The sequence below is a fragment of the Athene noctua genome, chromosome 19 (genome assembly GCF_965140245.1).
Source record: "Athene noctua chromosome 19, bAthNoc1.hap1.1, whole genome shotgun sequence".
Classification (NCBI taxonomy): domain Eukaryota; kingdom Metazoa; phylum Chordata; class Aves; order Strigiformes; family Strigidae; genus Athene; species Athene noctua.
This window is the reverse complement of record NC_134055.1, coordinates 6,669,819-6,697,794: the sequence shown is the minus strand read 5'-3', so window position 1 is coordinate 6,697,794 and position 27,976 is coordinate 6,669,819. Positions and strand designations below refer to the sequence as shown.

At 36.9% G+C, this 27,976-nt stretch overlaps 1 protein-coding gene across 12 annotated transcripts in view; it reads left to right on the top strand.

The window, feature by feature from the left end:
* TPST1 (tyrosylprotein sulfotransferase 1) overlaps positions 1–27,504 on the top strand; it is a 43,128-nt gene extending 15,624 nt beyond the window's left edge. For 3 of the 12 annotated variants that reach the window (XM_074922875.1, XM_074922877.1, XM_074922880.1), the window contains exons 2-10: positions 279–376; positions 929–1,033; positions 2,974–3,089; positions 4,394–5,335; positions 12,334–12,532; positions 22,592–22,642; positions 24,398–24,473; positions 25,501–25,548; positions 26,974–27,504. In XM_074922875.1, the coding sequence (XP_074778976.1) occupies positions 4,491–5,335; positions 12,334–12,532; positions 22,592–22,642; positions 24,398–24,442 (1,140 nt within the window). In that variant the 5' untranslated portion in view covers positions 279–376; positions 929–1,033; positions 2,974–3,089; positions 4,394–4,490 and the 3' untranslated portion in view covers positions 24,443–24,473; positions 25,501–25,548; positions 26,974–27,504. The remainder of the gene's footprint in view (positions 1–278; positions 377–928; positions 1,034–2,973; positions 3,090–4,393; positions 5,336–12,333; positions 12,533–22,591; positions 22,643–24,397; positions 24,474–25,500; positions 25,549–26,973) is intronic. The other 9 variants (XM_074922885.1, XM_074922882.1, XM_074922884.1 and 6 more) reach the window with 7 other exon arrangements.
* The last annotated feature ends 472 nt before the right edge of the window (positions 27,505–27,976 follow it).

The following is a 27,976-nucleotide window of genomic DNA, read 5'->3' as shown; positions in this document are numbered from 1 at the left end:
GCAGTTGCATGCTTCAGGTATTGCTTCCAGGCAAAAAAAAACCCCAAAACGGTAGTACAGAAGGTCGTAGGAGAGCTTAATACTAGCTCTTTATGGTCTTGCAGTCTTTGGCATCTTTCAATTAGCCAAATTACTGTATCAGATAAAAGCATCTGTCATTCCTTGGTGTGGGATTTTTAGTCACATGGATGAGTTTTTGGTTTTGTAGGTGAGTGGTCAATACTTGCAGCAGTTTAGGAAACCTACTCACAGACTGCAACCCTTATTTGCATTCACAGCTGAAACTGCACTGGGAGTGAGTCGTCATTCTGCTTTACCCAACCTGTGAATTGAGGATTTCAGCCTTCAGTCAACGGGCTTTCCTCCCATACTGCTGGTATCTGCGTTTGTTTTCGTTTGATTTAAAAAATTATGTTCTATTTTAATTATATTCTAATATAAATGGTCAGTGCAAAACAGTTAATGCACTCGGTCTTGAGATGTTCTTCTCTAGTGATCAGCCACCTAACTTTTGTTAGTGTCTTCAAAGAGTAGTTTTTAGTTTGGAAGATTGAGATTTTTGTGGAGGGCTTTTTTTTTTTTTTTGGAAATGGGTTTTGTGGAATTTACTCAAACTGAATAATGTTAGGGATTGTATGAAGTGTAAATATTTGCAGGTCTTATGTACTCTGTGACAAAATACTGTTTCTGTCGTGTTAACTCTTCTCTTGAAAGAGTGCTGATTTTTAACTAAATCTTTACTGTATCTAAAGCATTTAAAGAGATTCTATGTACTACTTGCTAGTTTTAAGAAGAACAGTTTCCTCTTCCCTAATTAAAAGTTTGATCTGCATGCTGAATCTGTTCGGGAGAGAGACTTTCTGATTTTTTGGTGCTATGGAAGGATAGACTATGTGATTTTTATTTTTTTTTTTTCTTCCTTTTTGAGCACTGTTCAGATGACCTCCACTTAAATTTCTGGGACTTTGTTTCTTTTAATGGCCAGTTATTTCAAGTGCAGCTAAAGCCAGCTCTTCAGCAAAGAGGGACATATGTAAGTAGAATGAAACTTGTTATGGAGGATGAATTGATTAGTGGTGATCTGTCAAGAGAGTGTGGGAGAGTTCTTTGGCCATTTTATATAAAAAGTGAATTAATCCTTAAATTATGATTCCAGTTTAATTTTGGTAACAAAGACTAAAACCTGAACTTTGAGTGTAGTATTGTGACAACTGTTGATTGGAATAAGCTTTGTTAGTGTGAAGGGGCAAGACCTGCTCACAGCTCAGCAACGGGCTCTCTTGGATGCATAGCAAGAGAAAAATATTGCCGTGACAGATGCCTGCATGAGGAATTCCCTTCCTCCCTCTTCTGCCCCTGCAGTGCCATGGACCTAAGTGGGAATTCTGTCCTCTGTCTGCACAGCTTCATAAAACAGGGCCTGCAAAGCGTAGGAACTTGGCTGCTGAGAGTTGCAGCATAACCAGCAGGGCAACCTGACTCCTGCGGCCAACCAGTTTGTGAAGGCCAGTGTCTGGTGAGGGACAGGATCCGGAGAGTCTCGCTCTGATGGTGACTTGAAAACTTCTGAGTCAATGACTGCATTTATGTGAAGGAAAAGGTTAAGTGGATAATGTTTTGGAGAGAGGGTAGAGAGTAGGCATAAGCATGTTCTTCATTCGGGGAGGTGCTGTGCTTCGCTGGCAAAGACGGAACAGCTTTGAAGAAGCCAGTCATTTAAAATGTTGGTGGTACCTCAGTACTTTGAGTTCCTCACAATTAGAAGCATCTGTGATTCATACTGTTCAGTGAGTTATTTCAGCCCTGAAAAGCAAGCTCTTATTTAAAATTTTGGTTAGAGCACTAATTTCATTTGAATTTTGAGTCAGTTTTTAGCCTACCTCATCTGAAAATCCAAAGCTGTTGAACTAACTACAGAATACATGTAGAACAACTGTCTATTCCATTTGCAACAGTTAATGTAAAAGTAAAGATACAGTGTGCAGGTTGGTGTGAACAGATCAAGTCATCCAGGCAGCAGAGCAGAAGATTTATCTAAGCCAGTGTTGGATACAACCCACCGCTATTCACTGTAAGACATGGCATATTATTAGTCCCCCTTGTAAATGTCTACACTGAAATTCAACAGACAGATTTTTAAATCTTTTGTTTCTATCTGAAGGTTTTGTTCCGATTCATATACATGTCCAGAAATCATCTAATAGAGTCTTTGTTTTTCTTCTTATCTGTAAAAATGAAAATAATGCAATTTACAGAATACGAAATGAAAAAAAAAAATTTAAAAAGTGTATCTTGGTTTCAGATTTAATCTCCTTTCATTACAGCTTGGAGAAATAACTTTTTAGAATTTAAAAAAAGGGGTTATATAAAATATTTAGTAATAGGCACGTTAGCTGTGCAAACCCTTAATTGTAATATATTTCTAATTTGTTTTTAAATACTGAGTTATTGTAGAAAGTAGTACCATATTTATTTGAAAAAAAAAAACTTACAGGAGAAAAGCGTTGGCTTTTGATGTCATAAAATTCACTTTATTAAAAAATTGTTTGGTCGCATAATAATCATTACTGCTTAAATTGTAGATTAGAAAGCAGAATGAAAGCCATGTTATTGATACCTCACAAAGTCGACCAGTGGTCATACTTGATTTGCCTTTTCTTTTTTTGTAATAGTTGTGAGGGTTTAAAATGGACTGATTAATTTAAATGTGATATTGTACAACCGGGAAGAAGATTATACTATGACATAAGTTAATTTTTTTTATAGTATATTTTTCTATTCTGTGCTGTAACTATGAAATTTGTATAACCATAAACTTCATTAATATGGGCTGCCATAATGCTTTACAAAGCATAGTTGCCTTACTGTTATTGTTACTTTAGACTTCTACATGGGTTCTTGCCATAAACCTTTCAATGTAGTAACCATATTTTCAATTCCTTAACTATAAAGTGTTACATTTTGTCTTGGAAGGAGAAGACTCTTGCTGTCTTACAAGCACAAATAGTTATCTAGATGAAGTAGAAGAGACTATAAGAAAGAGCAAGCTTGCTAGCACTACTTAAAAGGAATCCAAACCTTATTTGAAGGTAGAATGCAGTATATACTTTATTCTGGCAGTGCTTTATACATGATTTAAAATTATGCAATTCTTTAACTCTTCGTTTTTTTTCCTTGGGGTGCTGATTGAGAAGAGGGTCTATTTTTGTTTCTTCCTAATTTATTCAGTCAGTATTTCAGCTAACATTTCTGTGGAGTTCAAAACACTGCATAAAATGTAAGGGGGAAGGTTAGTGGTGTTTTATGTTGGTTTTTTTCTATCAATGAAATAATTAATTATTATGGTTATGTTGGGTCTGGGATTTGGGTGGGTTTGGGTTTTTTTAGAGAGAAATATCTCTAAGGGCCAAATTTTAGGTAAAGAAATAAAGAAAAGTTAGGATAAAATAATTTTCTTTTGTATATTGTGCTTTGTATTATCTGGATAATGGGATAGATGACAATTTTAAAGTCAGCATGGCTTGATTCCTTTGTTGTTCTTATTTAAATCAAGACTGATCTTAGCTTTCATCTTAGTCAACTTTAATCCTGGATTGTGTTTGTACTTTTTAATGACTATATACTTCTTTAATCAAAGCTTCTCTTGAAGTAAAAATTGAAGTTTCCCTTACTTGCAAACTGTTTTTCTTCATTGCTTAAAGGCCTTGATTAAATTGGATCCTGTCAGTGTTGATATGTAACTATGAAACATCTTTTACTATCATCTTGTATCCTGTGAGGCAAAGAAAGCATTTCAAGCCAAGTGGGAAATAATGTAGTTATGTGAAAATGTGACAATGAGCAGGGTACTGCTACCATCTATTCAGCAAGCCAAAGTCATTCTAATACTTAAAGTATTCCGTGATTTTTAACATGGTTTGTGTGGGGTGTCTTGTTCATTTGTTTTATCTGGGTGACTACCTCAGAGAGGTCATATTTTTGGTCTTTTAATTTTTTTTCTCTGTAAAACCTCAAGTAAAGAAGAGTGGTTTTGTAATTACTTTTTTAATGTGTAGTACCCCATATAAATTATGTCTTTTCTTGACCATAAAGTTTAGCAGTAGCTATCCAGAATTCTTTGAGTTGTTCAAATTGAATTTTTCAAATATGTTGTTAAAATGTACCAGCAAACTTCTATGTAAATAGTAATTGTAGTTATGAATCTTGTTTAGTGTTGCTTCTATGGGTAAACAAAGAGGCTTTTTATTACGGGGTGATCATGTTTAGACTTTGCATTTACTGGTCTTAATGCAACACCAGGAGATGATTGTTCTACTGAATGCTGTCAGGTATTTCTGTTAATTTATTTCTTAACAAAGTTCTAAATTATTTTTTTTTCCCCCCCCTTTGCCAGACCTTAATTTATTTTGGATTAGGCTTCCCATGGCATGTGAACTAGAAGATAATTTGAAATAGAAGACCTTTATTTTGAAGTGACAGTCTTTATCAAAATGGTTGGAAAACTCAAACAGAACTTGCTATTAGCATGTCTGGTGATCAGTTCAGTGACAGTGTTTTATTTGGGCCAACACGCTATGGAGTGTCACCATCGAATAGAAGAACGCAGCCAGCCTGTGAGGATGGAAAGTGTGAGAAGCACAGTAAGAACTGCTTCCAATGTAAATGCAAGCAAAACCTTTGCTTACAACAAAGACATGCCTTTAATATTTATTGGAGGAGTTCCTCGAAGTGGCACTACCTTAATGCGTGCCATGCTTGATGCCCATCCGGATATTCGATGTGGAGAAGAGACAAGGGTAATCCCACGAATTCTGGCAGTTAAGCAGATGTGGGCTAGATCAAGCAAAGAGAAGATCCGACTGGATGAAGCTGGAGTCACAGATGAGGTTCTGGACTCAGCCATGCAAGCATTTTTATTGGAAATCATTGTCAAACATGGGGAGCCTGCTCCATATTTGTGTAACAAAGATCCTTTTGCTTTAAAATCCTTAACTTATCTTGCTAGAATTTTCCCCAATGCCAGGTTTCTTCTAATGGTACGGGATGGTCGTGCATCTGTGCATTCCATGATATCTAGAAAAGTCACAATAGCTGGATTTGACCTGAACAGCTACAGGGACTGCTTGACCAAGTGGAATCGTGCTATAGAAACTATGTATAACCAGTGTATGGAGGTTGGTTTTGAAAGGTGTATGCTGGTACATTATGAACAACTTGTATTGCATCCTGAAAGATGGATGAGAACTCTCTTAAAGTTTCTTCGCATCCCGTGGAACCAAGCAGTGCTGCACCATGAAGAAATGATTGGAAAAGCAGGGGGTGTTTCTCTTTCGAAGTGAGTATGAGCCTTTTTCCTTTACCTTGTATTGTTCTAAGAGGTAAAATGATACATTTTTGCATATAAAAGACTACTCATAACTTGGTTTCAGTTTCTAAGTAGCTAGTGATGTCTCGGGAAGTTGATTTATGATGCATATTATCTGAAAAATAATAATTAACTAATGATTTTCAATCTCGGATTGCTCCCGCTAAGCAACTGTCCCTCTAACATGTGTATGGAGCATATGAATGAACTTTTAATTAATTGTCAATCTACCTTGAATTTGGTTCTCTAGTATCAGCCTCACTTCCACTATAGCTTTGCTTTTCTTTGTGCCCTGAAATAAAGGTGGTCTGTTTTACCTAGACTGATGTTATTCATCCTAGCAAGATGACCCGTTTGATTCAGGCACTTTAAGTATTGTTGTCAATGCAAGAACGGCCTTCGAGTTACATTTGCCAAGATCATCCTCTTCCAGGAAACTTGAGAAGCAGTTCCAACAAAATAGAAAGCAGAATTGGCATGCTTTTCTGTTGGCATGTGCTCCTAAAAGGACAAGCATTTCGAATAAAATTAACCTTGTTGTAAGCAAATCTCTCAGTACTCTGTTGTACCATCTGTGCACCTGATTTAGCTACCTTCGGAAACCAAAATCTGCTCTGCTTAGAAAGGCTAAATAGGTATTGTGAAAAGAATAAGTTAATTCTCCAGTTAAACTACTCTGGTTTCTTTGCCACTATTTGCAGCTGAAATACAGAAGCTGGCTTGTCTCTACATTGAAGGGAAAAAGCGTGAATGTTTGAACCTCTCTTCCCATTTCTGCTATGGCATATAACATCTAGCAGATTGTCTTGTTTAAGTTTCTAAAATATTGATTAAAAAGCCCTATTCCAGCAGCAGGGCATGCACAGTTAAATTTCTTGGCTTCTGTTTTTTGAATATTTGTCACTGGTCGAGGCCTTCTGAGTAACGCAGGCACCTCTCACAGCAAGCCATGTGGGCTGGGTAGAGACGTGTCAAACTGTTAAATACAGAGTGATTCCATTTTTTTAAAAACTACAGTTTTTAAAAAATTTGAGATTTTGTTTATTTAATGCCTAGGGAAGTGACTCTGGATTTTCCATTGTAGTGAAGGGGAATATGAATTAAAGCAAATCACAGAATCATCAGTCAGTGGGTACAAAGAGAACTTAAAACTCAGATAATGGTTATATGTTTACGATCTGGAGGTTTTGCATCACCGTTCCCATTGAAGAAACACAGCCACCACCACTGTGTTCACAGAGCTATCAGGAAGGCATCTCAACCCTTTTTTTTTTTTGTATTGTTCATTTGCAGATTGAAGCCTTCTGATAACATTAACCTGAAGCAGTGTACTGCTGTATGTCTCTGCAAGCTGTACCTGCATGTGGACTTGCCTTTAGTTCCCTGTATCATGTTACTGCTTCACAGTGGCAGCTGAGGGGGGAGTAAACTCACTTTTACTGGTCTAAATAGGTAGTTGCCAAGTTCTGTTAAGTGTCCTGTAAAACTAACAATGCGTAATGTCATTTCCAATAAAATACTGCCTTACAGCTTCCAGATTAGCATTTTTAAAAATTAATGGACACCTATATGATGAAAGTCAGTAGCCTTATTGAATTCATACAGTTTCAAGTAATATTTCTTGCTAAAACTGGTGGCATGGGATGTGAGGAGTTGAGAATACTTGTTCATGTTTCTAAAAATTAGGAAAATGGGTGGTTGAAAGTAAAATGTGGCTTCATGTTTATTTTTGATTCAGACTTTCAAATTTAAGACAAATGAGTATGAAAGTGTTCTTGTGACCTTCAATCTGTTCACAGAATTCTTTATGCTTTTATCATCTCTCATGAGATGATATGTGAAAGTAATTATTTCAGAAGGCTCTGGCAATAGTGGAAAAAGAATGGGTTATTAGTGTTATGTCTGTGGTGGTTTTTATCTAATCAAATGCCCTTGAAATAGGTGGTGAGATTTGTTTTTCAGTGGCAAGAGACCTTTATAAATTTATAATGATTTCAGTGACTCAGTCTTTCAACTGCTGCAGAAAAACCAGTGAATATGAAATTCTCTTAGATGTCTGTTTTGTGTATTTATATGATACTAATTGAAATTGTGCAGGGAGAGCTTGAGATTTCGCAATTTGATTTCCTTGTACCAGTTAAAACCTCCTGCTTTTGGCATCCCCAGCTCCTCACTGCCCTCTCGTGTGCAAGAGTGCTGTGGATGGGGACGTCTGTCTAGGGGGTCTTTGCCCAGAGCAGGGGGTAACTGCCCAGAAAAATTACTCTTTGAAAAGATGCTTGCTAGGTAGTTTACTGAGAACTTGAGAATCTGCCACAGCTCATCAAATTTTGACAGCTGAACAAAATACACCTTGCATTAGACTTAGTTTTCCTTCTGTCAAGTTGCATTTGGCTTGTTCTCGGCTGCAGCAAAATTCTTTATGGCCTTGGCTGTTATGCTCTGGGTCAGGTTTAACCAATGTTGTTCTCTTATGGCTTAGAATTTCTCTTTGGGCTTACTGGAGAGTTCTCTTCACAGTGTGAATACTGTTGTCTTTCAGTTGAAACAGCTGCATTGAACAGTGGAGCTCCATAGTTGGATTAGTAGCTTTCTTCCACCGGACTTTCCAAAGGCTGGTGATGAAGATCACTTCAGAAATAATCTAAGGAAATCCAAAATGCTGCTGTTTATTGTAACTCTGTCTTCTCACAGAGCTTTACTTTACCACATGTCTGTTACCAAGTGCTTCAGGCTGTTTCATAATAGTATATTAAAATCAGAACATTCAAATTGTGTTACAGTTTTTACTGGCAGGAGGAGGAGATTGTAGTACCAAATAATCTATACTGAAATGTGATGTGCATTTAAGTTACCAACACATCGGCCTCTGTAGCATAGTATGGAGAGTATGAAGATCTAGATAAAATTATTTTCCTGTTTGTCTGCAAGGTATTAGTTAGGGTAGAAAACCTCTGAAGTCAAAGTCAAAATGAACTACAGTTACAATCTGCAAAGCCTGTGATACTGTGTAAAGACTTAATTAAGTGTGCAGAGAAACCTGTTTCAATCATCTTCCACTCACCGTTAAGATTTTCAGATCTTTCAGACAGCCTCAGCATCCACTTCAGAGGCATGATGTCTGCTCAGGTCAGGTTCAACATAAGATGCCTGGGTGTGTTTTAACTGTTGGAGGGTTTTTGAAAAGAAATCTGAGAAGTGTGTGTTGTCTTCAAATATTTAAAAACATTTTGAGAAAGAGATAGCAGTAGTGCTAAAAGATCTTTATAATGATGTTATTACCGAATAACAGAAAGCCAATGTTTAAGAATATATTTTTTAACTCATCTGAAATAAAAATTAACTGTCAAACTAAATCTGTATCAGATGAACGAGGCTTTAGGTCAGTATAAGATGTTTTATTTTCAGTTGTATATAAGTTGTGCGTGCAAGCTATTTCTCTTCCAGAGATGAGCTGGCCACCCAGTGGCTTGCAGAATTCCTCAGGCAGTGAGCTGATTCCATTTTTCTTTTTATTCCAGAGTCAGAAACTCTTATGCAATAGTCTGTTAATAGAAATGTTAGATACTAGACTGTCTGTGTTTAAGGTTCTGACTTTGTCTGTTCTCCTGGCTGCTTGATTTGAAGAAACAGTTGGCTGCCTTGCTCTCTTCTGCATTTGCTTAGTAATCCCTGCTTTTTCTGCTGCTCAGGGAGCCCTAGCCTCACTGTTGTTCTGTTTTACTTGGTGTTTTTGCCTCTTATTTTGGTTTTTATTCAGCTGCAAGTAGAAACACTGTAAGGGTTTTAAGGATGTGCACCACAGCATTTGTAGTAGCGGGAAACCTTCTGTGGTTGGAAGTAATTGCCAGCGTGGCTGTTCAAGGAATGTATTATGGCTGGACTACATGCTATAACTAGTATTGTTAATATATCTCTGGCATTTGCCTCCTAACTGAAAACAGCTGTGGTGACCACTGATGCAAAGAAATGTCAACCCTTTTATAGCAATTTTTATTAGGCCTATTATGAAAATAGCTGTCTAGGCAAAATTGCTTCAGAATATGCTATTTTTAATACATACATTTCATTTGATTCTAGTACAGATGTAGAAGTATTTGGGGTTAGTCCTGTGTTCCATGTTACCATCTGCTTTCAAAGCTGAAACTGTTCCCGTGGTTTTGTAGCGGTGCCTGGAAGCACTGACCAGGCAGCATCTGCCATATGCATACATAACCAAATTTGCCAAGACTTGGTACATTTTCATGTTTTGCTCTGGTTTTTTTGGTGTTTCTTTCCTCCTGTCCCTAGTCTGTCTTCCCCCATATTCCTTAGTTCTTCTTTGATCTGAAGAATCTTTCCCGCGAACTGTATTTTACTTCCTCCCCTAACTGAAAGGACAGAAAAAGATTTAAACAGAAGACCAAATGTGGTATAGCGTATTTTTGAACTGGTGCCTAGGAGCAGCTAAATGTAGTTCCCTGCTTCCCTCTTGCCAGCTATTAATCACCAGGAAATGTTTCATGCTGAGCTTATTGTTACCAAAGACTAAAATGACAGCGGAGCAAAACATACACATTTTAAATGTGCTTTTACTTCAGGACGAGATATCCATATGTGTATGAATTTGGGTCCTGATTGGTGTATAGCACCCATTGTTTGGGGGTTCCAGTAAGTAATTAGCTAAGCCTATTACCTAGTTCTCACAGTATCACCCTTATTTTTAATGGTCAAATCAATCTGCAGTTTTGGTGAAGGGATTTGGGGCTTGGCTGGCTCTGAGAGGGAGAGGACTGTAAATCTTACACTTATCAAACACCTAGTGATAAATTGTTCTTGAGGGTACCAGGCATCATGGTTCTGAGGATTCCTCCTGGCTGTTCTTGTGCTTTGTCCTCTGCCTTGCCACTTTGAACTTCTGAAGCTCAACTCTTTAACAGTTACTTTCTTGTTAATTTGATGTGAAGTCAGATGCTTATCTTGTAATTAGAAGGATCAAAAAGGCAATGCCCAGACTTTTTAGTTTGCTGTACAGACTTGTGATCTCAGGCCAATAGCCTTCAGGAAGGCTGAAATTCGGTTGCAACTCCCTAGTCTCAAAATCCCACTGAGTTCCTGCCTTCAGTTTGAGCTGCTGAAGATGATTGAAGAGAGTTAGACTGAAAAACCTGGGGATTGTCTTACAGTTTTTTGTTAGGTGCTTGCTCATCAGCTTCCGTTAAACACCTTTTGCAGCAATCTGTGAAGGCCCTGCTTGCCAAGACAATTTCCCTATGGGTGACTCTTTCCCTTTCTGATTTGTTCTTTGTTGATTGTGTTTAAAGTACTTAAATTACTGGCCTTCCAGCATTGTATGACTAACTTCCTTCCTCTGTCCTGGAAGAATCTGAGCTGATGAGTAAAAAAGAGTAACAAGGTAAAGCCTGTTGTTAAGATCAAATTGAGTTAATGACTGGCAGACATGCATAGTTTGTAATTTAAGGCTTTCATTGCACAGTACAGTGCATCCCATCTGAGTGGGATGCCTCTTGCTGTTGATTTAATGTATGTCTGCTGTGTGACAATTCTTCAGCCTCTTGGACTCATGAAGTTAATTAGGTAGCTGTAATCAAACATGTTCCTCTTGTAAGTTGACCCTTGTCAGTCTTGAGAGCGATTTGACTTCAGTTCAGGCTTCTGGACTCAGAAAGGGAGTATGTCTGGAAACTTCAATTTATTTTCCTCAAGGTGTTTTCTCATATTCTACCTGCTGTATTACTGACGAATTAGCCACTTGAGAATTAATTTGTATCTCGGTGTTCTCGTTCTTTACCTCGTGTAGATGAGGTACTGGTGTTATACTTTGTACTGCTACTTTCAAATATAACAATTTAATTTTCAGGGTGGTAGAGCTTTTTGAGATCAAAATTCTTTAGGATGTAAAAAAGGCCTGGGAAGGATGATAGCAGCAAGTGGATGTGGCAGTTGTGTGCTTAGCACCAGATTTGAGGCAGGTATAACCAGCCAGCAGGAACCACTGATATAGTGGCATACCTTAAGGTATTGCAATGCAGATGCAAATACTCCATTAGGCAACTTGTATATGCAGACCTAATTTTAGTCTGTTTTAAAAGAAGGATAAACCTTGACATCCAAATCACATGTGCATTCTTACTGAGTTCAGAAAAAAAATAATTAGAGTAAAAACTTTTGAGTTATAAATTACTCAGCCTGATCTGAGCCCTGCTAGCTTGTTTCAGAAATAAACACACTAAAGAAGTTGTGCAGAAACAAGGAATGTGGGAAAACAAAGTGATGCCAAATTTCTTCCCCTGGAAAAAAAAACTTCAACAAAAACACACAACAAAGCTGGGGTGCAAGAATGAGAATTACTTTAGGACTGGTAAGTGAGCAACAAACCAGCTATTTTGTAAACACAGTACTTATTATGCTGCTACGATTATGCACTTGCCCTTAAGAACTGTTTAATGACCAAACAACCAGTAAAAGGAATGGTTATGAAAAATATTATTGCAGTCTATAGCTTTCTGTCATTTTCATAGGTATCTGTTATTAAAAAAAAGTTTAGTCACAGTATGGGAGGGGAATAAATGGCACATGAATTCTAATTTAGAATACAACTTTCAAGAACATTTAAGACAGCGAAACAGAGAATGTGGGAATATGCCTGTGAGAAAACAGCTTTATATGTAGGTGTGTGCATACTTTTCACTTAACAGCTCTTTAGCTTTCACTGCTGTCTTTACATGAAGAACTTGCTTCAATACATTCTGTGTGAAAGACTAAACCAGAAAGCATGCATGAATGTTTTGCTAGTTATTTTCATTTTAGCCTTATGTAGTAAAACTTCACTTCCCATCAGGTCTGTAGAAACATGAAATTTTGAGGAGAAAGGGAAAAAAACCCAAATGAGCTAAAGGTCTTCATGCTAGTGAAACAGCAAGCGTTGGTTGGAATGCAAAATAAAACCTTTCTTTATCCCTCTGCAGGGTTGAAAGATCTACTGACCAAGTAATCAAGCCAGTCAATGTGGAAGCACTGTCAAAGTGGGTTGGGAAGATACCTGCTGATGTTCTGCAGGATATGCCTGTGATTGCACCTATGCTAGCAAAACTGGGCTATGATCCGTATGCCAATCCACCAAATTATGGAAAGCCAGATCAAAAAGTTGTGGAAAACACAAGGAGGGTAAGGCATTTTTGTGTGTTTAATTATTGAAGTCTGTGTTTTGTTTGGGGTTTAAGTCTGTTTATAATACCTGTTGATACTTAGCAGTAAGTTTTCCTTGCTGTGGGGGGAAGAAGGAAGAATTCGGTGGGACCTTGAGCACTGGAAGTCTGGCTCCAGCTGTTTGTCTTCAATTTGGTTCATCTTCCTTTATCCCAACCCCAGACTTGAACTGTGTTCTTTACTGTGTATAGCTGAACCTCTAGAGAATTGTCCAGGTAGTTGGGAAACTAGTTAGTGGTAGAAAATAGCTAGCTTTCTTCCCTGGGCATCAAACTGGATTGATGAGCTCAGCTTTTTATACATGAGGATTGGCAGAAGCTCTGTCACAAAATTATACCCCAGATACTTAGTGGAATTTGAAAAGTGACCCATGGAAAGCGGCCCAAGATGATCAATATATCAGATTTTTCTAATTTATTGCTGACTTTTGTAGAACAAACAAGATATGGAGGAAGGTCTGGTGCTGATTAACCTAAATTTAGGATTTTAATCTGAATTTAATGTTATTGGAATTTGAGGAGTTAAGCTATACAGCTGTTTACTCCTGGAGGTATCCATTGAAAAGCTTGTTACCATTGTTTGAAATAAGAATAATAAACTCTTTACATTATCAAAAGAACGGAAGTATACTTTATTAAAAGAAGGTGACTTTTGCTGCTGCAGCACAGTAATCATTGGAAGAATTGAATTAATCAACTTAAAAGAACCGTCTTTCGCTAGCCTTCCTGATATTTAAAAAACAAACAAAAACCAACCAACCAAAAAAACAAAACACAAAACCAAAACAACAAACTGGCTGGTATACTAATTAAAAAAAATCTTTTTGTGAAGTCTCTAAACATTTTTGCATTGCTTCTTTTTAGAAGTCCTTTCTTGGAATCTGTCATTAAACAGTCAATGCATTAAAGGATGGCACACTGACTGTCTTAATAGCTGTTAGCTTGGCATGGAAAAGGTAACCCACCTTTTCTGGTAGGGGTAGTGGTTAGCATTTTATAGGTTTCCTGGTAATTACTGTTTTAAAGGGCTCACAAACAAACTTTCCTGCACTCAGTTTAACACCTTTAAAAAAAAAAAAAGGTGTTCAATGCCACTTCACAGAGCCTTGAAAACAAAATCCTCATGCACCTACCCATATATACTATAAAACAGTGACTTGCATCCAAATATGTGTAGTAGTGCAATAATTTAAGGTTGGTTATTTCTTACTCGTAAAAAAAATTATTTAAATTGTATGGTGACCTTTTCTGATGCCTCTACCAGTGCATGGCAAGATCAGTCTGAGTTGTAAAAATTGTATGGATTTCAGTCGCTACTATTGTGTGGCTTCTTGAAATCTATTTCATTCAAAATGCAAGAGAGAGATTCAGGTAATAAGCAAAGCCACAAGCATACCTTTAAAACAATTAAAGCCCAGTTTAGAAGGCTTAAGTGTATTGAGGCTTTTCCATTTGCTTTGAAGCATAATTAGTTTGTTTACCAGTGCTAAAAACAGCCTGAAAAACTGGAGGTTACTGTTAAAATACCCAATGCAAATATTGCAAGCATATGGAATGCTTGTTAATATTTTGACTGTTTTTTTAATTTAATAGTTTTACTTACAGCCCAAGATATAATTTTAATTTTGTTATTTATTGTAATACCCAGTATATATTTTCCTAGTTGCTTATTCTTTAACCAAATCACTTCTACATACATGGTTTGTATAGATAAAATGAAGGAGGTGTCCTGAGAAGCTAAAAGCCAAAAAAGCAGAAGAAATAAAAATGGCTGCTCTTCAAAGCTTACAATATTCCTTTTGAAAATGGAGAAACATGAGGCTTTCAAAATGTCGCATACCCCAAGGAGCCATTTAAAATGATGGCTCACATCAGTGTTGGAGTTTGCATTTGGACGCTTGAATTCATCCCCAGTCACTTTGCTTTGTTTCCTCCCAGCTGGTTCCCAGCAAATCCCAGCTCAGACCACTGGGTCCTCTGTCCTCTTTGACTATGGAAACATTGATGTCCTGACTTCCTCGGGTTTCACCATTTAAGGTTTCCCAACTCCCAGACCAGTTTGCTGCTAAGTTACCTAATTCTCGGGATAGCAGGCTTGTCACCTTCTCTAGAAGTGCCAGGCGTCCTGGCCACTCTGCATATAGATTGTCAAAATGCTGGCCACTGAGCTTGGCCTTAAACCAAGTAAGTTTTGAAATAAGTAATATTCTCGTTGGCGATCAGTGGGGGCTGACTCACTTCTGAAGAACTCTGTTTTGTTTTCCCCACAGCTTTATTTTGCTTTTGTTTGGGGATGGAGACAAATATATCGAAATACTTTAAGGTGTTTGGGGAAAGGGAGGGGAGGACATGCAGCAGGGGGTGAGAGGGGGAAAGTGTGATGTGTTGGTTTTGTCCATCAGGGATAGCATATGCTGTCCTGTGGGTTTCCCCTTCTCTTCCATAAACCTATGCTATTTTTTTTGCTGCTGCAGCTTGGAGAAGAGGGCATTTATTGAAAAAAAAAAAAATAAAATAAAAATTTCTAGCCTTTAGGAGCTGGCACTTGGCAAGTGTGTTTTTGCATACCCTTAGCTGGTGAATTGTAAATTATTGTAGCACTACTTGCTCTCTTTTTAAATTTTTTCACCTGGGATAGTCTTTCACAGAGTTTTGTACTGGGTATATTGTTGGAGATGAAGCTGTCCAAATAAAATCTTTCCAAAGTGACTCTTCAGTACATAATAAGTATATAAATCTTGCATGTAACAGTTTATTGTGTCACTTTGTGCTTGAAAACTGTTCTGTTATATTTGTGGTCTCTTGAGAACTTTAAACTGAATACAGAATTTAAATTTTATTCATTGAAAACAGATAAAAGTTTAGACTTTTAAAGACAAACTGTCTTGTGTTAGTGTAGTAACTCCTTAGAGTGACTAACTTGAAATAATGTTGAATTATCTGACACTTGCTACTCCTATACTGTCATACTTTCTTAGTCCATTTAAAATGGTGTGAGCTGGCACTTCAGATGAAGGAAGTTGCCCTTGTCTGGCAAACAGAAAGCAATAGTAAGTGGGGAGAACGGTTTTGTTTTGGTTGTTTTTTGTGGGATGGGGGTTGGTTTTGAAGGGGGGGGGAGTTTTTCAGTTTTGGGGGGGGGTTATATAATGCTGGCATGAATTGACTGTGGAAGTTGCAATAACAGGGTGGAAGCCACTGAATTCACTGTCAGGGGAGATTGTGGCTCCACCTAAAGAGGGAACAACACTGTGTCATCTAGTTCATTGCTATCAGATATGTTAAGAAGCAAACAAATCTGGTCTTGTTACGGAGAGTTCTTGTTTTATATGATTAAAAACATTCTTATATTCTACATAAGAAATCATAAAGATAAGTGGAGTGAAAACGTAAAAATTGGTCAGGATGCAAAACATACTCAGAGCTAGAATGCATTCTCTTGAATGCAGACAGGTCAGTATTTTATGACTAAAGTCTGTGTTACCCATTTTAGAAGATAATTTTAAAAGATTCCAAACTTTAAACTGCACGATGTCTGTGTTTTAAAACACGCTTAAATGTTGCTTGTAGAACTGCTTTTATACTACACTGCACTAACTGCACTGAGCAAATTCTATCACTTCTTGGGAAAGGCTACGAATTAGACGTAACAGTGAAAATACTGTTCAGCAATTTCAGAGCTGCTGCTGTTAGTCCCGAAGGTAAGAGCCAGCAGTGTAAGGGTGCCTTAAAACGAGGGCTTATACTGGAAAAGTGGAAAGGAATGACTAATGCGGTGCAAAATATTCGCTTCACCTAAGCTTTAAGTAGTTAAGTCCTGTTCTTGGGGTTTTTTTGTTTTGTTTGGTTTTTTTTTTTCCCCTCTTTTTCTGTCCCCCTGCCGGTGACTTGCATATGCACAGGTTAAATATTTTTCTTCTTCAGTCTGGAAACAAAATGAAGATTCTCACCAGCTAAAGTACAGTGCTTGAATTGGAATTTCTGTGTGCTTGTAGGTAATGCAGGGAAAACAGTGCTCCTCTGCGAAATTTGGATTTTTCACTTTAATGTTACCTGCCTAGGACACCAAAATGGTTGGGTTGGTTTTCCATGCTCCTGTAGCACAGCACAGAAATTATAAGATACAACCAGTGCTTGTTACCTTAGTTCTGGTTTTGTTTTAAGGAGTAGCAATGTGAAGCTAACTTCACTTCTTATGCTGGTCTTCAAGTGCTATTGGTGTTACAAAAAGAGACATCTCTGGCAGCACCTGCACTATAGAGTGCCAGTCTAACACAAGTATAACAGATTTTTCTGATGTTTTCAATAACAAAGCCATTAACATTTTGCTTATCTGTTTTATGTTAGACCTGATAATATTATCTTTTATGACACTTTATCTTGTCAGTTAAGGAACACAGAGCAGAGAGAACAAGGTCTGAATAGTGTTGTGTTATTCGACAGATCTCTGCATGTGACCTTCTCAAGAGGCAACCCTTTAGTTATTCAGTGACTGCAGAATTGTGCTGTCTTGTGTTTTTCTTGTAAGTCTGTTGCTGATCTGTTAATTTTATTATAATGATTGCAACGGTCCCTTCCTTACAGATACTATTTTCCCCTACCTGGAGTTTTAACAAATTCTAGATCCTAAACATAAAGGAAAATAACATCCTGTAACTGAAAGAAGTTTTAGTCTGCAAATGATGCAGAAAATGCAAATAATTAAGCTGTCTGAACTGGTAGTCCAGTCACTCTATGATGAATTGCAGAAGTAGAATCACTCTTTGTTACAAGAGTGTCTGATACGGACATATCAATACTGTGGGTTTGCCTAAAACTCCGCCAGCAATTTAACAGAATATCCCGTGCGTGGAGGACAGCTCATAAGTGCAGGACTCTGACTTATGCCCGGTAGAAACTGGCTTATTGTTATGATATGATTGGCTAAGTGGGTTCCTCTCACATCTGTAACACATTACATCAGATTTTCTTTGGCACGTACTTCCCACTAAATGAATTTGTATGCTTGGAATACATATTCCAGTCATTTAACTTCTTCATGAAGTTATATTCCTTGCCCTGGAGAGATCGAGACACGGAAGTGTACAGAACTCTATAGAAAAAGCTATGGTTTTCATCATGACTGTTTAAATACGTGTGGCGGCTTCTAATCACATCTGAAAGCTGTTATCTGTCTCTGGTTTATGTACTGTTGATGGTATTTTCTGCAGTAACATCTAGAGGAAAAAACAGTTCTATTAACTCCTGTTCCATGCCTGTTTTAAATTGTGAGGAAATGTCTCCTGCTGTTAAAGAGTCAAGACATCCATGGCAATCATGATTTCAATACTTTAAAACCTCAAATACAAAGACAGAAACAATCTATGATAAAGGGTGCAAAGTATATTTATATAGACTATATGCTATTTATATACTAATGCATGATAATAATTATTTGACCTGTCAAAGATGGGTAATTGTGGAGGTATAGTGTGAATGACAGGCAGCTCAAGGCTGTACATCTCTATTTACACTGGTTAACTTAAGCATGAAGGCATTTGGCTTTGTGGGCATTTTCCCTGATATTTAAAACAAAAATAGGAGGTTTTATTTCTTCTGTCTTGTGATCACCAACAGCACAGACTTTCTCAGTGTCCTTTTAATGTTTAATACCCTCTTTAGAGGGTATTTCTTTCAGTATGTGGACTCCCAACTTCATCTGTTTCTCCAGAGGTGCTGATACCCTCTTTTCTTTTTTTTCAAAGCAGTTATGCATATATATGATTAGTAAGGCATACAGAGCTATTAACGAACAAAATACAAAATTAGATATGGTTGCAAGCTGCCTTTTGGCAGACATTCATATGCCTGTCTAAAACCTTGCTCTGTGTTGTTCCTAATGAGTAAATATTTACATCTCAGATGTCCTCTTTCTTGACAGTTCCAACAAAGAGGTGAAGAATTGTGTAAGCCTTGTAAGCTGCTTTAAAAGTTAAGAGAAGTCTAAAAGAGCAAGATGAGGGTACTACCTCCATGCACTGTGCACTAAAGGATTGTTTCTAGAAAGGGGCTCTGTTCTGGTTTTGCTAATGTTACTTTTTTAAATGACAATTAAACATTGAAAGCCTTGTACTCTGCAACTTTGATGCTTTGAAAATCTACCAAGCCCAAGTACACTTAGTCGCAGGCTAACTTTTAGAAAAAAAAGACCCATTATATCTGTGTACTGGAACTGACCAAATATAATGTGACTTCCCAAACCAGACTTGAAAGTGGGTGAAAAGGAGTACTTTAATCTTCTATAAGGATGAATTATAGGTTACACTTCTGTTCTTAAGTTTCCCTTGTGTATTTATAAGGGTTTTCTCAGACAACTGGATGCGAAACTTGTTTTCTGATCTCTTTTTTGAGAATAATATGCATTTAGGCTGACTATAAAAATGTGGTTTGGTTTGGGGTTTTTTTTAATAGAACAGCTTGAATACTGCCAACACTGAACAGAAAACTGACACAGACCTCAGATTTCTCTTCCTCCCTCCTTTGGAAATCCATTTGGACTTGCAAAATAATTCCCTTAGAAATTACAAACACCATTTCTGCTCAGTTTTACTGAATTCTTGCTTAGACTGGAAATCATTCCAATGTCCTGCTTCTGTGCCTCTGCTGCCACTCTGAATAATGTGTTTTAGACTTAGAAATTGGTCAGAAATGGATTTTGAATCTGAAACCTCTTAATTTCTTTGGCTGCAGATGGAGTAATTGTTTTTAGGATTCTGGATTGCCATTGATCCCTGGGTTTTGACTCAAAAGGGACCACTTACTGGTTTTGGAACTACTTTAAACCAGTTTCTGTGCAGTCTCACTCTTGACAAAACCAGCATTCTAGATAGTCAGTTCTGAACCAAAATTAGGCATGCTTATCTCTTAAACCTACTCTTCTTGGGCCTGTCATTGGTTAGATTTGCCTGTGTAAATTATAGTGTGTAAATTGTGATATTTCATGTGAATATATCATCAAATGCCCTTGAAACATTTGCTTATCTTTCCAGGCTACGACATTAGTGTCATTATTTTTCTTAATATTGCTGATGGATGAATAGCCTTGACTATCCACTGTTGGATGCTTATTAGGAGTAAATGCTGTTCCTACAAAGGGCATTATGATGATAAAGTTTTTAGAGCAGACATATGTAGATACAAAGTATAAAAATTAGACCAAGTCATAATGGCAGGAGAAGGAAAGAAGGAGGCTTCCAGAGGCAGACATGGCTTTGATCACTGTGGTTCTGAATCAGTCACAAAATACTGATGATGACAATGGTATAAACTGTTTTTAAGAATTCCCAGATAATGACTGTAGTGGTTTGCCAGAAAAAGCGAAGAAGTTTTTCTTCCAATATCTAGTCTAGTAAAAGACACCATTTTTTCTTGTTCCTGTGTTGTTCTGTAGCATTTTTTGATGTGATAATATTGTTGATTTGTAACTTCCATTCCTGCTCTCTAGAACACAGCCTGCATTTTAATGGCTTGGTTACAAGCTGAAAATATGAAATATTCTCCTTCATTTATAAATATTTATAGTATATCTAGGCTTCAGTAAGCCACACGCTGAATTTTTGACCAGTGTGGCTTTCATTAAGGTTTCCATGGGAATGACAGTACCCCCTGGCTGAATATAAATGAGATCTGTGCCTGTCATTTTGAATCAGCCTTTCTATTTTATCTAAACCATGGAATAGCGGAAGGAAGAGAGTTCCACAATGTATGTGTATAGTAATTCCTACTCTCATGTTGGGACTTAGTGAAGCCTTGTTCTTTGGATACGTTTAGCCTAGCAATAAAGGGTGATAAGAACTGCCAGCTCCTGAGTCCGTTCCACATGAGTCATATGGTGTAACGCTGCAGGCCTGTTGTGGGGTGAGGCATCTTACGGACAGGAAATTCTGAGCTGACTCAGCTGCAGTCCAGGCCACTGCAGCACATTGACAAAATGAGTATGTCTTTGTAATTCTCGTCATCTCTTCATAGGAAAGCAGAGAAAATGGATATTATTAATAAGCATCCCTTGACTTCCTGAATCTTCTTCCTCTGATGCAATTTGCAAACCAAGGAATACAACTCTGAGCAAGGCTTTAGAGTAGCCCCATTTCCATTTTATGGCTTTATAGAATTCTTCTAAATAGGTTTGTGGCTTTTGATTTTTGTATGATTATAGCTACACAAGACTACAAAGAACTCATTACATTAGAGTGTTTGGTCTTTTTGGTTCAGTATAAAGGATGGTAAAACTCTCCCAGTATACTTATGAAAAAAAAAAAAAACAAAACAACAAACTAACACAGAATACCTTTTTCCCCCCCTTTGGAATGTATTCCAGCTTAATCTCAGAAGCAAACAGCTTTTAAGAAGTATCCTCTAGAGAGAAGACAATACGTTGCCAATTTATTTCCTAATTGGTCAGATAGTGGAAACACTTGTTTGGTGTGGCTGTTGGTATGTTTGAGGATATTTATTGCTTGCTCTTTTCTAAACAGCGTTGTTTCAGAATTAATATTATACTCTAAAAGATTGGAAATTGTGGTAAGGACAAACTCTCATGAAGTCAAGCTGGTAATGAGGCTACAGTTGTAGAAATTAATAATCATAAGAGCTACTGACTGTGACAGCCCTACTAGTAAGTGGAGATCTTCTGTACTTGTATATGAAGCTATTAAAACTATATGTCTACTAGTATAGAATAGCCTTCCAGTTGGAAGGGACCTATAATGATAATCTACTCTGAATAGAAAAGGATTATCCCAGTGATTTTTTTTTTTTTAATTTCTGTAGATGAAAAGCAAATTAATGACTAAATGTTATGAAAATAATAAAGGAAAACTTAAGCTTTATCGAAGCCTGTGTTCACCCTCCAGAAACTGGGGATTTTAGACATGTGGTTACAGCCTGTGGGGGAAGGAGTTTGGTGTCTGATCTCACACAGCATGTTTGCTGGGTGACTTAAGGTCTGACACAGAGTACTTGGGGAAAATTGCTGGTAATACATCCGTACCTATTATAATGGTATCTGTGTATCTTTAAAGATTAAAGTAAATGTATAAACTTTCTGAAACCTGAAAATTACACCAGGTAGATATGTAGAATAAGGGGACAGATATGTGTAAAATTGGGTAGAAGGACATGCTGACACTCCTTGAGTGTTGGCCATTTTAACTTAATTGAAACTTAAATTGTTGGCATTTTCAGACTTTGCACTGTCTCCACGTATTCTATCAAAACTAACACAACTTTCCTTTGGCAGCATAGTAAGATGGGATTGGTTGTCCAAGTGTGATACTTATGTTTGTGTGAATGATATATATTTTGTACATAATGCTGTGACACATCAGAGAAAGTTGTGTTCCGTGACATTTGTCGAGCTTCCTGACTGTGAAGTATAAATGTTTGAGAACTGAATGTTGTTTGTTGCCTGGCTTGTATATCTGTTCTGACACAGTCCATGAGATTGTGACAGGTAGCTCTTTCAAACAGAGAATATTTCAGTTGTGAATTGTAATTAAGCTCAAAGGGAACCCAAGTCGTTGATGGTACTAAAATGTGAAGCAACAGATTTGTTTTATATATAAACTTTATAAAAGTAAGTATTGTAGCAACTCCTAGTGTAATCATCCTGTTAAAAAATAGTTTTCTGAAAGCGTAGTGAATGGATTACACAGGATTTAATAATTTGAGCAAACTTGAAATGTAATATGAATCACATAGTTTTGCCATTTTTATGCAAACAAAGTCAGTGTTGAGTACAGAGCAAGCCTGGGACTGAGCATACAGCTGTAGAACTGCTTTGGATGACCAAGCTTCATGAATAAAACTTGCTTTTACAAATAGATTGTGTTCAAGTAGTCTGTTTTAGCATTATTGGATGCTAGTAACCCAGAAGAATCTCTCTTCTTTTTAATTTTTTTTCCCCCTTAACAAGCTCTTTAGCATTTCACACAGTAGTGAATGCTAGCTTTGAGTAGTATATTGTTTTTTGTTTTCCCAGGTCTATAAAGGTGAATTTCAGCTTCCTGACTTTCTTAAAGAAGTGCCACAGGTACAGTATTGGTTTAGTTTCCTTTTTGCTATTGTAGCAGCAAGTTACACTTCATAAATTTTATTTTCTGTTTGATCATAAGAGAACAGGTGACTGGAGATTATAAGAGAGTATCTCATCCATGAAATGTAATCTCTAGTGCTCATGCATTCAGCACTCCCAAGCCTCTTCTGAGTGTATGTGTAACTCCAGTGTTAATAGTATGGTGCTTGTAAACCTGAGCTGACTGAATATTGCTGTGAAACTCAAGGAGAGTTTGATGCTCTTTTGTGTAGACCAAACTGCAAAGTTTGTTATTTGTAGAGAAGCTTAATCTTTTGTTGCCTTGCATGGAAAGGTTTAAAGCAACTATAGTATGGAGAGCAGAGATAAGTAATGAGAGATTTTGAAAAAGAAATACTACTGTATCAGACAAACAAAACCACTTCAGCAATGGGTAGTGACGATGTGTTGATTTAATAATCAAGTGAGCTATTGAACTTCATATTTTACTGAGAATTCATAATCTGGTACCCTTCAAATGTTCTTAATTGTCCTCAGGTACCTAAGGGACCTAACCTTTGCAATAGTGGTTGAAAAAGCAAAATCCTTATCATGGAGCTCTCTTAAACTGCAGGATTTGTTGATGCCTTTCCCCCCAGCTATGTGAATGTGCGGGAGGCATGTTACCCACCTCATGGCCTTTCCTCACGCAGATGTGATGGAAAGGTTTGGGTCTGTAACCTCTAGCCCGTTTATGGACATAGGAGTTCAGTTCGGAAGATGGCACCCTTGCTACTGGGCAGCTCTTCTGTGTCTCCTGAAGGTAACAGGGCAGACGAGATGGACTTGTTCCATGGAGCTGCCTGCTGGAGTGCTCCTTTTCAGTAGCTTGAAGGGATTCTCTGTGTGAATGTGTTTTCACTTTTTTTTCCTCTCCAATGTGTAATGAAATGAATTCTCCCTCCCTTAACCTTGCAGATTTAAGCTCTGCTAATCTAGCTGTGAAAAATGAGAGCAGACAATCTAGACAAGGAGAAAATAATTTAATTCACCTTTTATCACAGAAATAACAGAAATATTGCTTTAATGAAATATTTTATATGAAACAAGTAGAACATGTAGCCATTGGTTTTGTTTTCTTGGGTAAGAGCTGTTCAACTAGGCTTATAAAAAAAAAATATCAATTTTTGTAGGCTGTATAATTGATGGTAAATGTCTAAATGCCATCTAAAGTGCTCTCTACACTGTGCTTTGATAGAAAAAACAGGAAGTGTCTCGTCACTGTTACTGTCCCAGGGTGTGTTCAAGTAAAGCTAAGTAGGGAAATACTTGGACTTTTTTTTGTTGTTGTTGTTGTTGTTTTTTTTTCAATTCCTTCTGCATGTACAGGAGTATAGTGTTCCAGAATTGGCAGAGAAAGCATTTTTAGGGGCACTTTGCCTCCAGAATTGTGTATGTCTGCTTGCATTACTTTATATTTCTACTTGATTTCCTATCCTTAATGATACATACAGTACAGAAATTTATTTAGAGTGTAAGTATCCTATAAAAAGTAAAATAATTTGCAATGTCATTAGTTTTGAAAGAAAAAAAACCAACAACATAATGAGCACAAGCTTTTCTGAGTTTGGATCCCCAGTATTAGGAAAAGATGTAGAGACTGAAGAATACAGAGGAGAATCTACCACATGCAAACAAAGCATTTTGACTTACTCCGTTCATTCAAACGAAAACTAATTGATTAAAAAGGAAAATTGGTTTCTTTTGTTCCAGCCAAAGAAGACAGTAGAAAGGAAGTCTCGTGGCAAGATAAAATGAACATGGATCAGTAAAGTCGAATAGCTGTAGTGTCTGTTTCATGTTTTCAGAATATAACTTTTTGTTGTGGACACCAAATCTTTCTGATAAATCTTTGTGTGATCTCTAATGTGGGCTTTGCTCTTTTACTGGATGTTTGCCTGCTCTCACCCTTTGAACAGTTAGTGCTCATGCTTTGCAAGTTGTGCTCAGCTAATAGAAAACCATTAAGAACTTGGCACCACGCAGCTAAATGTGCTGTTGCTCACAGCGTTGTTCACTCTCAACTGCTGGCCAAAATGTCTATGCAGCTTAACGGCAAGACAACTATTTAAATGTGTGCTGCTTAAAAGTTAATGTCAGCAAATTGTGTTGAGAAGGTGTGCTATAATTATTTCTAATGCTTTCAAAAGCGATTTTTGTGGTTATTTCAAGATTATCTGCAACCCTACAGATGAAGTTGCAGCATACATGGCTGCAAGCATAGGCTCTGTCAGAACAGGAGATAAAATATTGATAAGGATTTCTGGAAAATGCAGGGAGATGAGCTATCTTTAAAACACAGCACACTGTGTGTAGAAAGTGTGCTAGCAAAATAAATGATGCTTGATCTGCCTGCAGTATCTGTTAGTTAAATTGTGCTGTTTGTATTTTCCAAATATCTTGTGATATGTCAAACGAACTTGGTCCACTGTTACTAGTAAATGTCCTTTTTCAATCCATATGGTAGGGAGATTTCAAAATGGGACTCTGCTAAATTTCAGGAGGTGGATTTATACAGCTGGCTTGGTGTGATTACAGTATTTACCAAACTCTGAGCGGATTTATCCAAAGTAAAGAAAGATAATCTAAAAAGTAGAAATAAGCTCTGTGAAATAGTAAGAGAACATTGCTTAAAACATAAAAACTGATGCTGGAGTTAGTTGAAATTGATGGTGTTCTCCTTTAGGATTATACTAAAGATAAAATTAATGTAACTAGACAGCTAGATGGTTTTGAGTGTGGAGACGGGTGCTGATAATGATGTTTGTTTCTCTAATGTAAAATAGCTGATTTCATTTTAATTATTTACTTGACAGACTGAGCCTATGGAATAGAAGATACAATGGATATTTCTTGCACAGAAGGTAATAAAAGAGCATGCAGTCCTGCTCACTTGCTCTTCTCGATTTAGTTAAGGTGATTTTTTTTTTTTTTAAAACTTACATAACTCCATGTAAGATTCTGGGTAAGAAAAATATGAAGATATGGATCTTGATTCAGAATCTGTAAAAATGACATTGAGGTAAGTCCTAGTGGTGAGAGCTACAAAAGCATATTTCAGGTGCTTTAAGAGTCACAATGCAGTTCTACATGGCTCATCACAGTTTTCAGTATTTGCTATGCTCTTGGATTGTCAGCACTATTTCAGAGCCTGAAATTGAAAGGAGTATGTAAAACTATACCACTGCTTGTCCAGGCATTCTTCAGCAGGGATTTTTATTCATTTCACCGTCTGTGTCTTTCGGTACTCTGGCATACTTGCACATGTATGAAATAGTGAAGCTTTAAAGATGGTTCTTAATTGTTTTTGTCTTTCATTTTGAAATCAGTTGCCCTTTCTAGATAGAGGAAACTGCTAAACATGAGCTGATTGGTGTAATTTGCTTTTAATATGTCCCATAGCCAGTATTTTTGGTGAACTGCATTTAAGTTGTTGAATTAACAATGGTAAGACTGTGCAGGGAGCTCAGTAAATCCCAGACTAGTTAAAGAAGGAATGGTGCAAGATTTACTATATTAATCCAGGATTTCTACTTGTCTACTATGTTATCAAATGTACTAGTTTGACAACAAAAGGAGACAAAATGCATCCAGTTTAAATATAGCCAAAAGCAACATGCCGCACAAATATACCCAGCATAGATATTTATTATGTGGGTATAGGTGCTACAGAGGCTACCTGTATAGCCCTAAATATAGCCAAAAGCATCATACCAATTAGAGATCATGGATATAAAAATTTTCCAAAGATTAATTGCAGGCCTTAATTCTGAAATCGATAGAGAAACAATAGTCTTTTCATGTAGTCATTGTTAAAATGGCTAAAACATCTACTTCATTTTGCCACTTACCTCTTAGAAATATTGTATCTTTAAATACAGTTTTCAATGTAAAACCTGTTGTCGAGTTTCTGAGAAACCAAATTGTTGACTTCCCAGCAGTAACTACCACTGGTACGTTGTAACAAAAGAGACACTTTCAGCATGTAAATGCAGCCCGCTTCCACAAGTATTTTGAACGTAGGTGTAAATTCAGTTAGATTTTTTTTTTTAAACATCTAAATGTGTCCAAGAAGTAACCCTTAATGATAAAGGATGGAAAAAGGCAGCCATGTTCCTTACAAGAAAGTTTTTAGTGGCTGTGGTTAGTCTTGACAGTGACTTTTCACCTACTGAGATAAACAGAGATTACTCTTAATTATGTGTTATTTGTAACTAGGAAGTGTTGTCAAGGATGACAGAATATTACATTGAAGACTCAAACATAACTTTATTTTTCTTTTTCTTTAGAAAAAAAGACTGCTGCCTTTTCAGTGGAAATGATCTTATAAGGACTGTCCCACTGAGATCAGTGTGGTGTACTGCTCATGGCCTGCTTTTTTCAGAATTTTCTTCCCCATTTCTTTCATACTGTTTTTGTTCAAAATTTCGCTGTTGTGAGAGCATGCAAACCTGTTTAAAAAAACACTGATGTTAATGTAGAACTGTATTACATTCGCACAACTATTTTTTTTTAAGGTTTTAAAAAATGCAAAGCAATGCTTGTCTCCAAACTTGCTATTCTGTCGTAATTACAAGACTCCATGTTCAAAGATTCTTTTTTTTTTTTTTTTCCCCCGTAGCAGTTTGGTTTTAAATGTATGATGCTTTCAAAAGAGTGGTCTGTGCTTGTCCTAAAAGACTTTTTGGTGGAACAGTTGTTTTATTCACATGTGGAAATTGTTAAATATCTTATTTAAAAAAAGTTGATAGATTACATGTACAATTAAAATTCAATGATCTTTTGTATTTTATTTTTCAAAATAAATGCTTTAAATGTGATTTTTTTTTTTAATTAATGTGTTTGCCTCGGTTAAGATTTAAATAATTCAAGATATTGATGTATTACTCAGATGGAAAATACGATCTAATGTCCTGGGTTTGGATTTCTTTTTAAGGTTTGCAATTTGAATGCATTTTGTTTTCTTTTATAGCTGGGTGCTGAGGAAAAAGAGAGTATCCTACCGAGAGGTAAAAAAAGAGTAATATGAGAGTTGTTTACCTCAGGAAAGTATGTAATTTTTCACCTATTGAATTCGTTAAAAGCAATTGTGTTCAGAGAGGTGAAACGGCTTCTGAAAACCCTGCTGTGACATTTGTATGTTAAAGCTTTGAGCATCTGTCAGTGTGGAATGTGATTATTCAAGTAAGGTTTTCTTGGGCTGGTTTTTCTGTCTCACTTTCTGCTCTAGGTATACTGAAGGTGGCCTCAGCCTCCTCCCCCACTTTTAAGAGAAGTTTCCACAAACTCTGC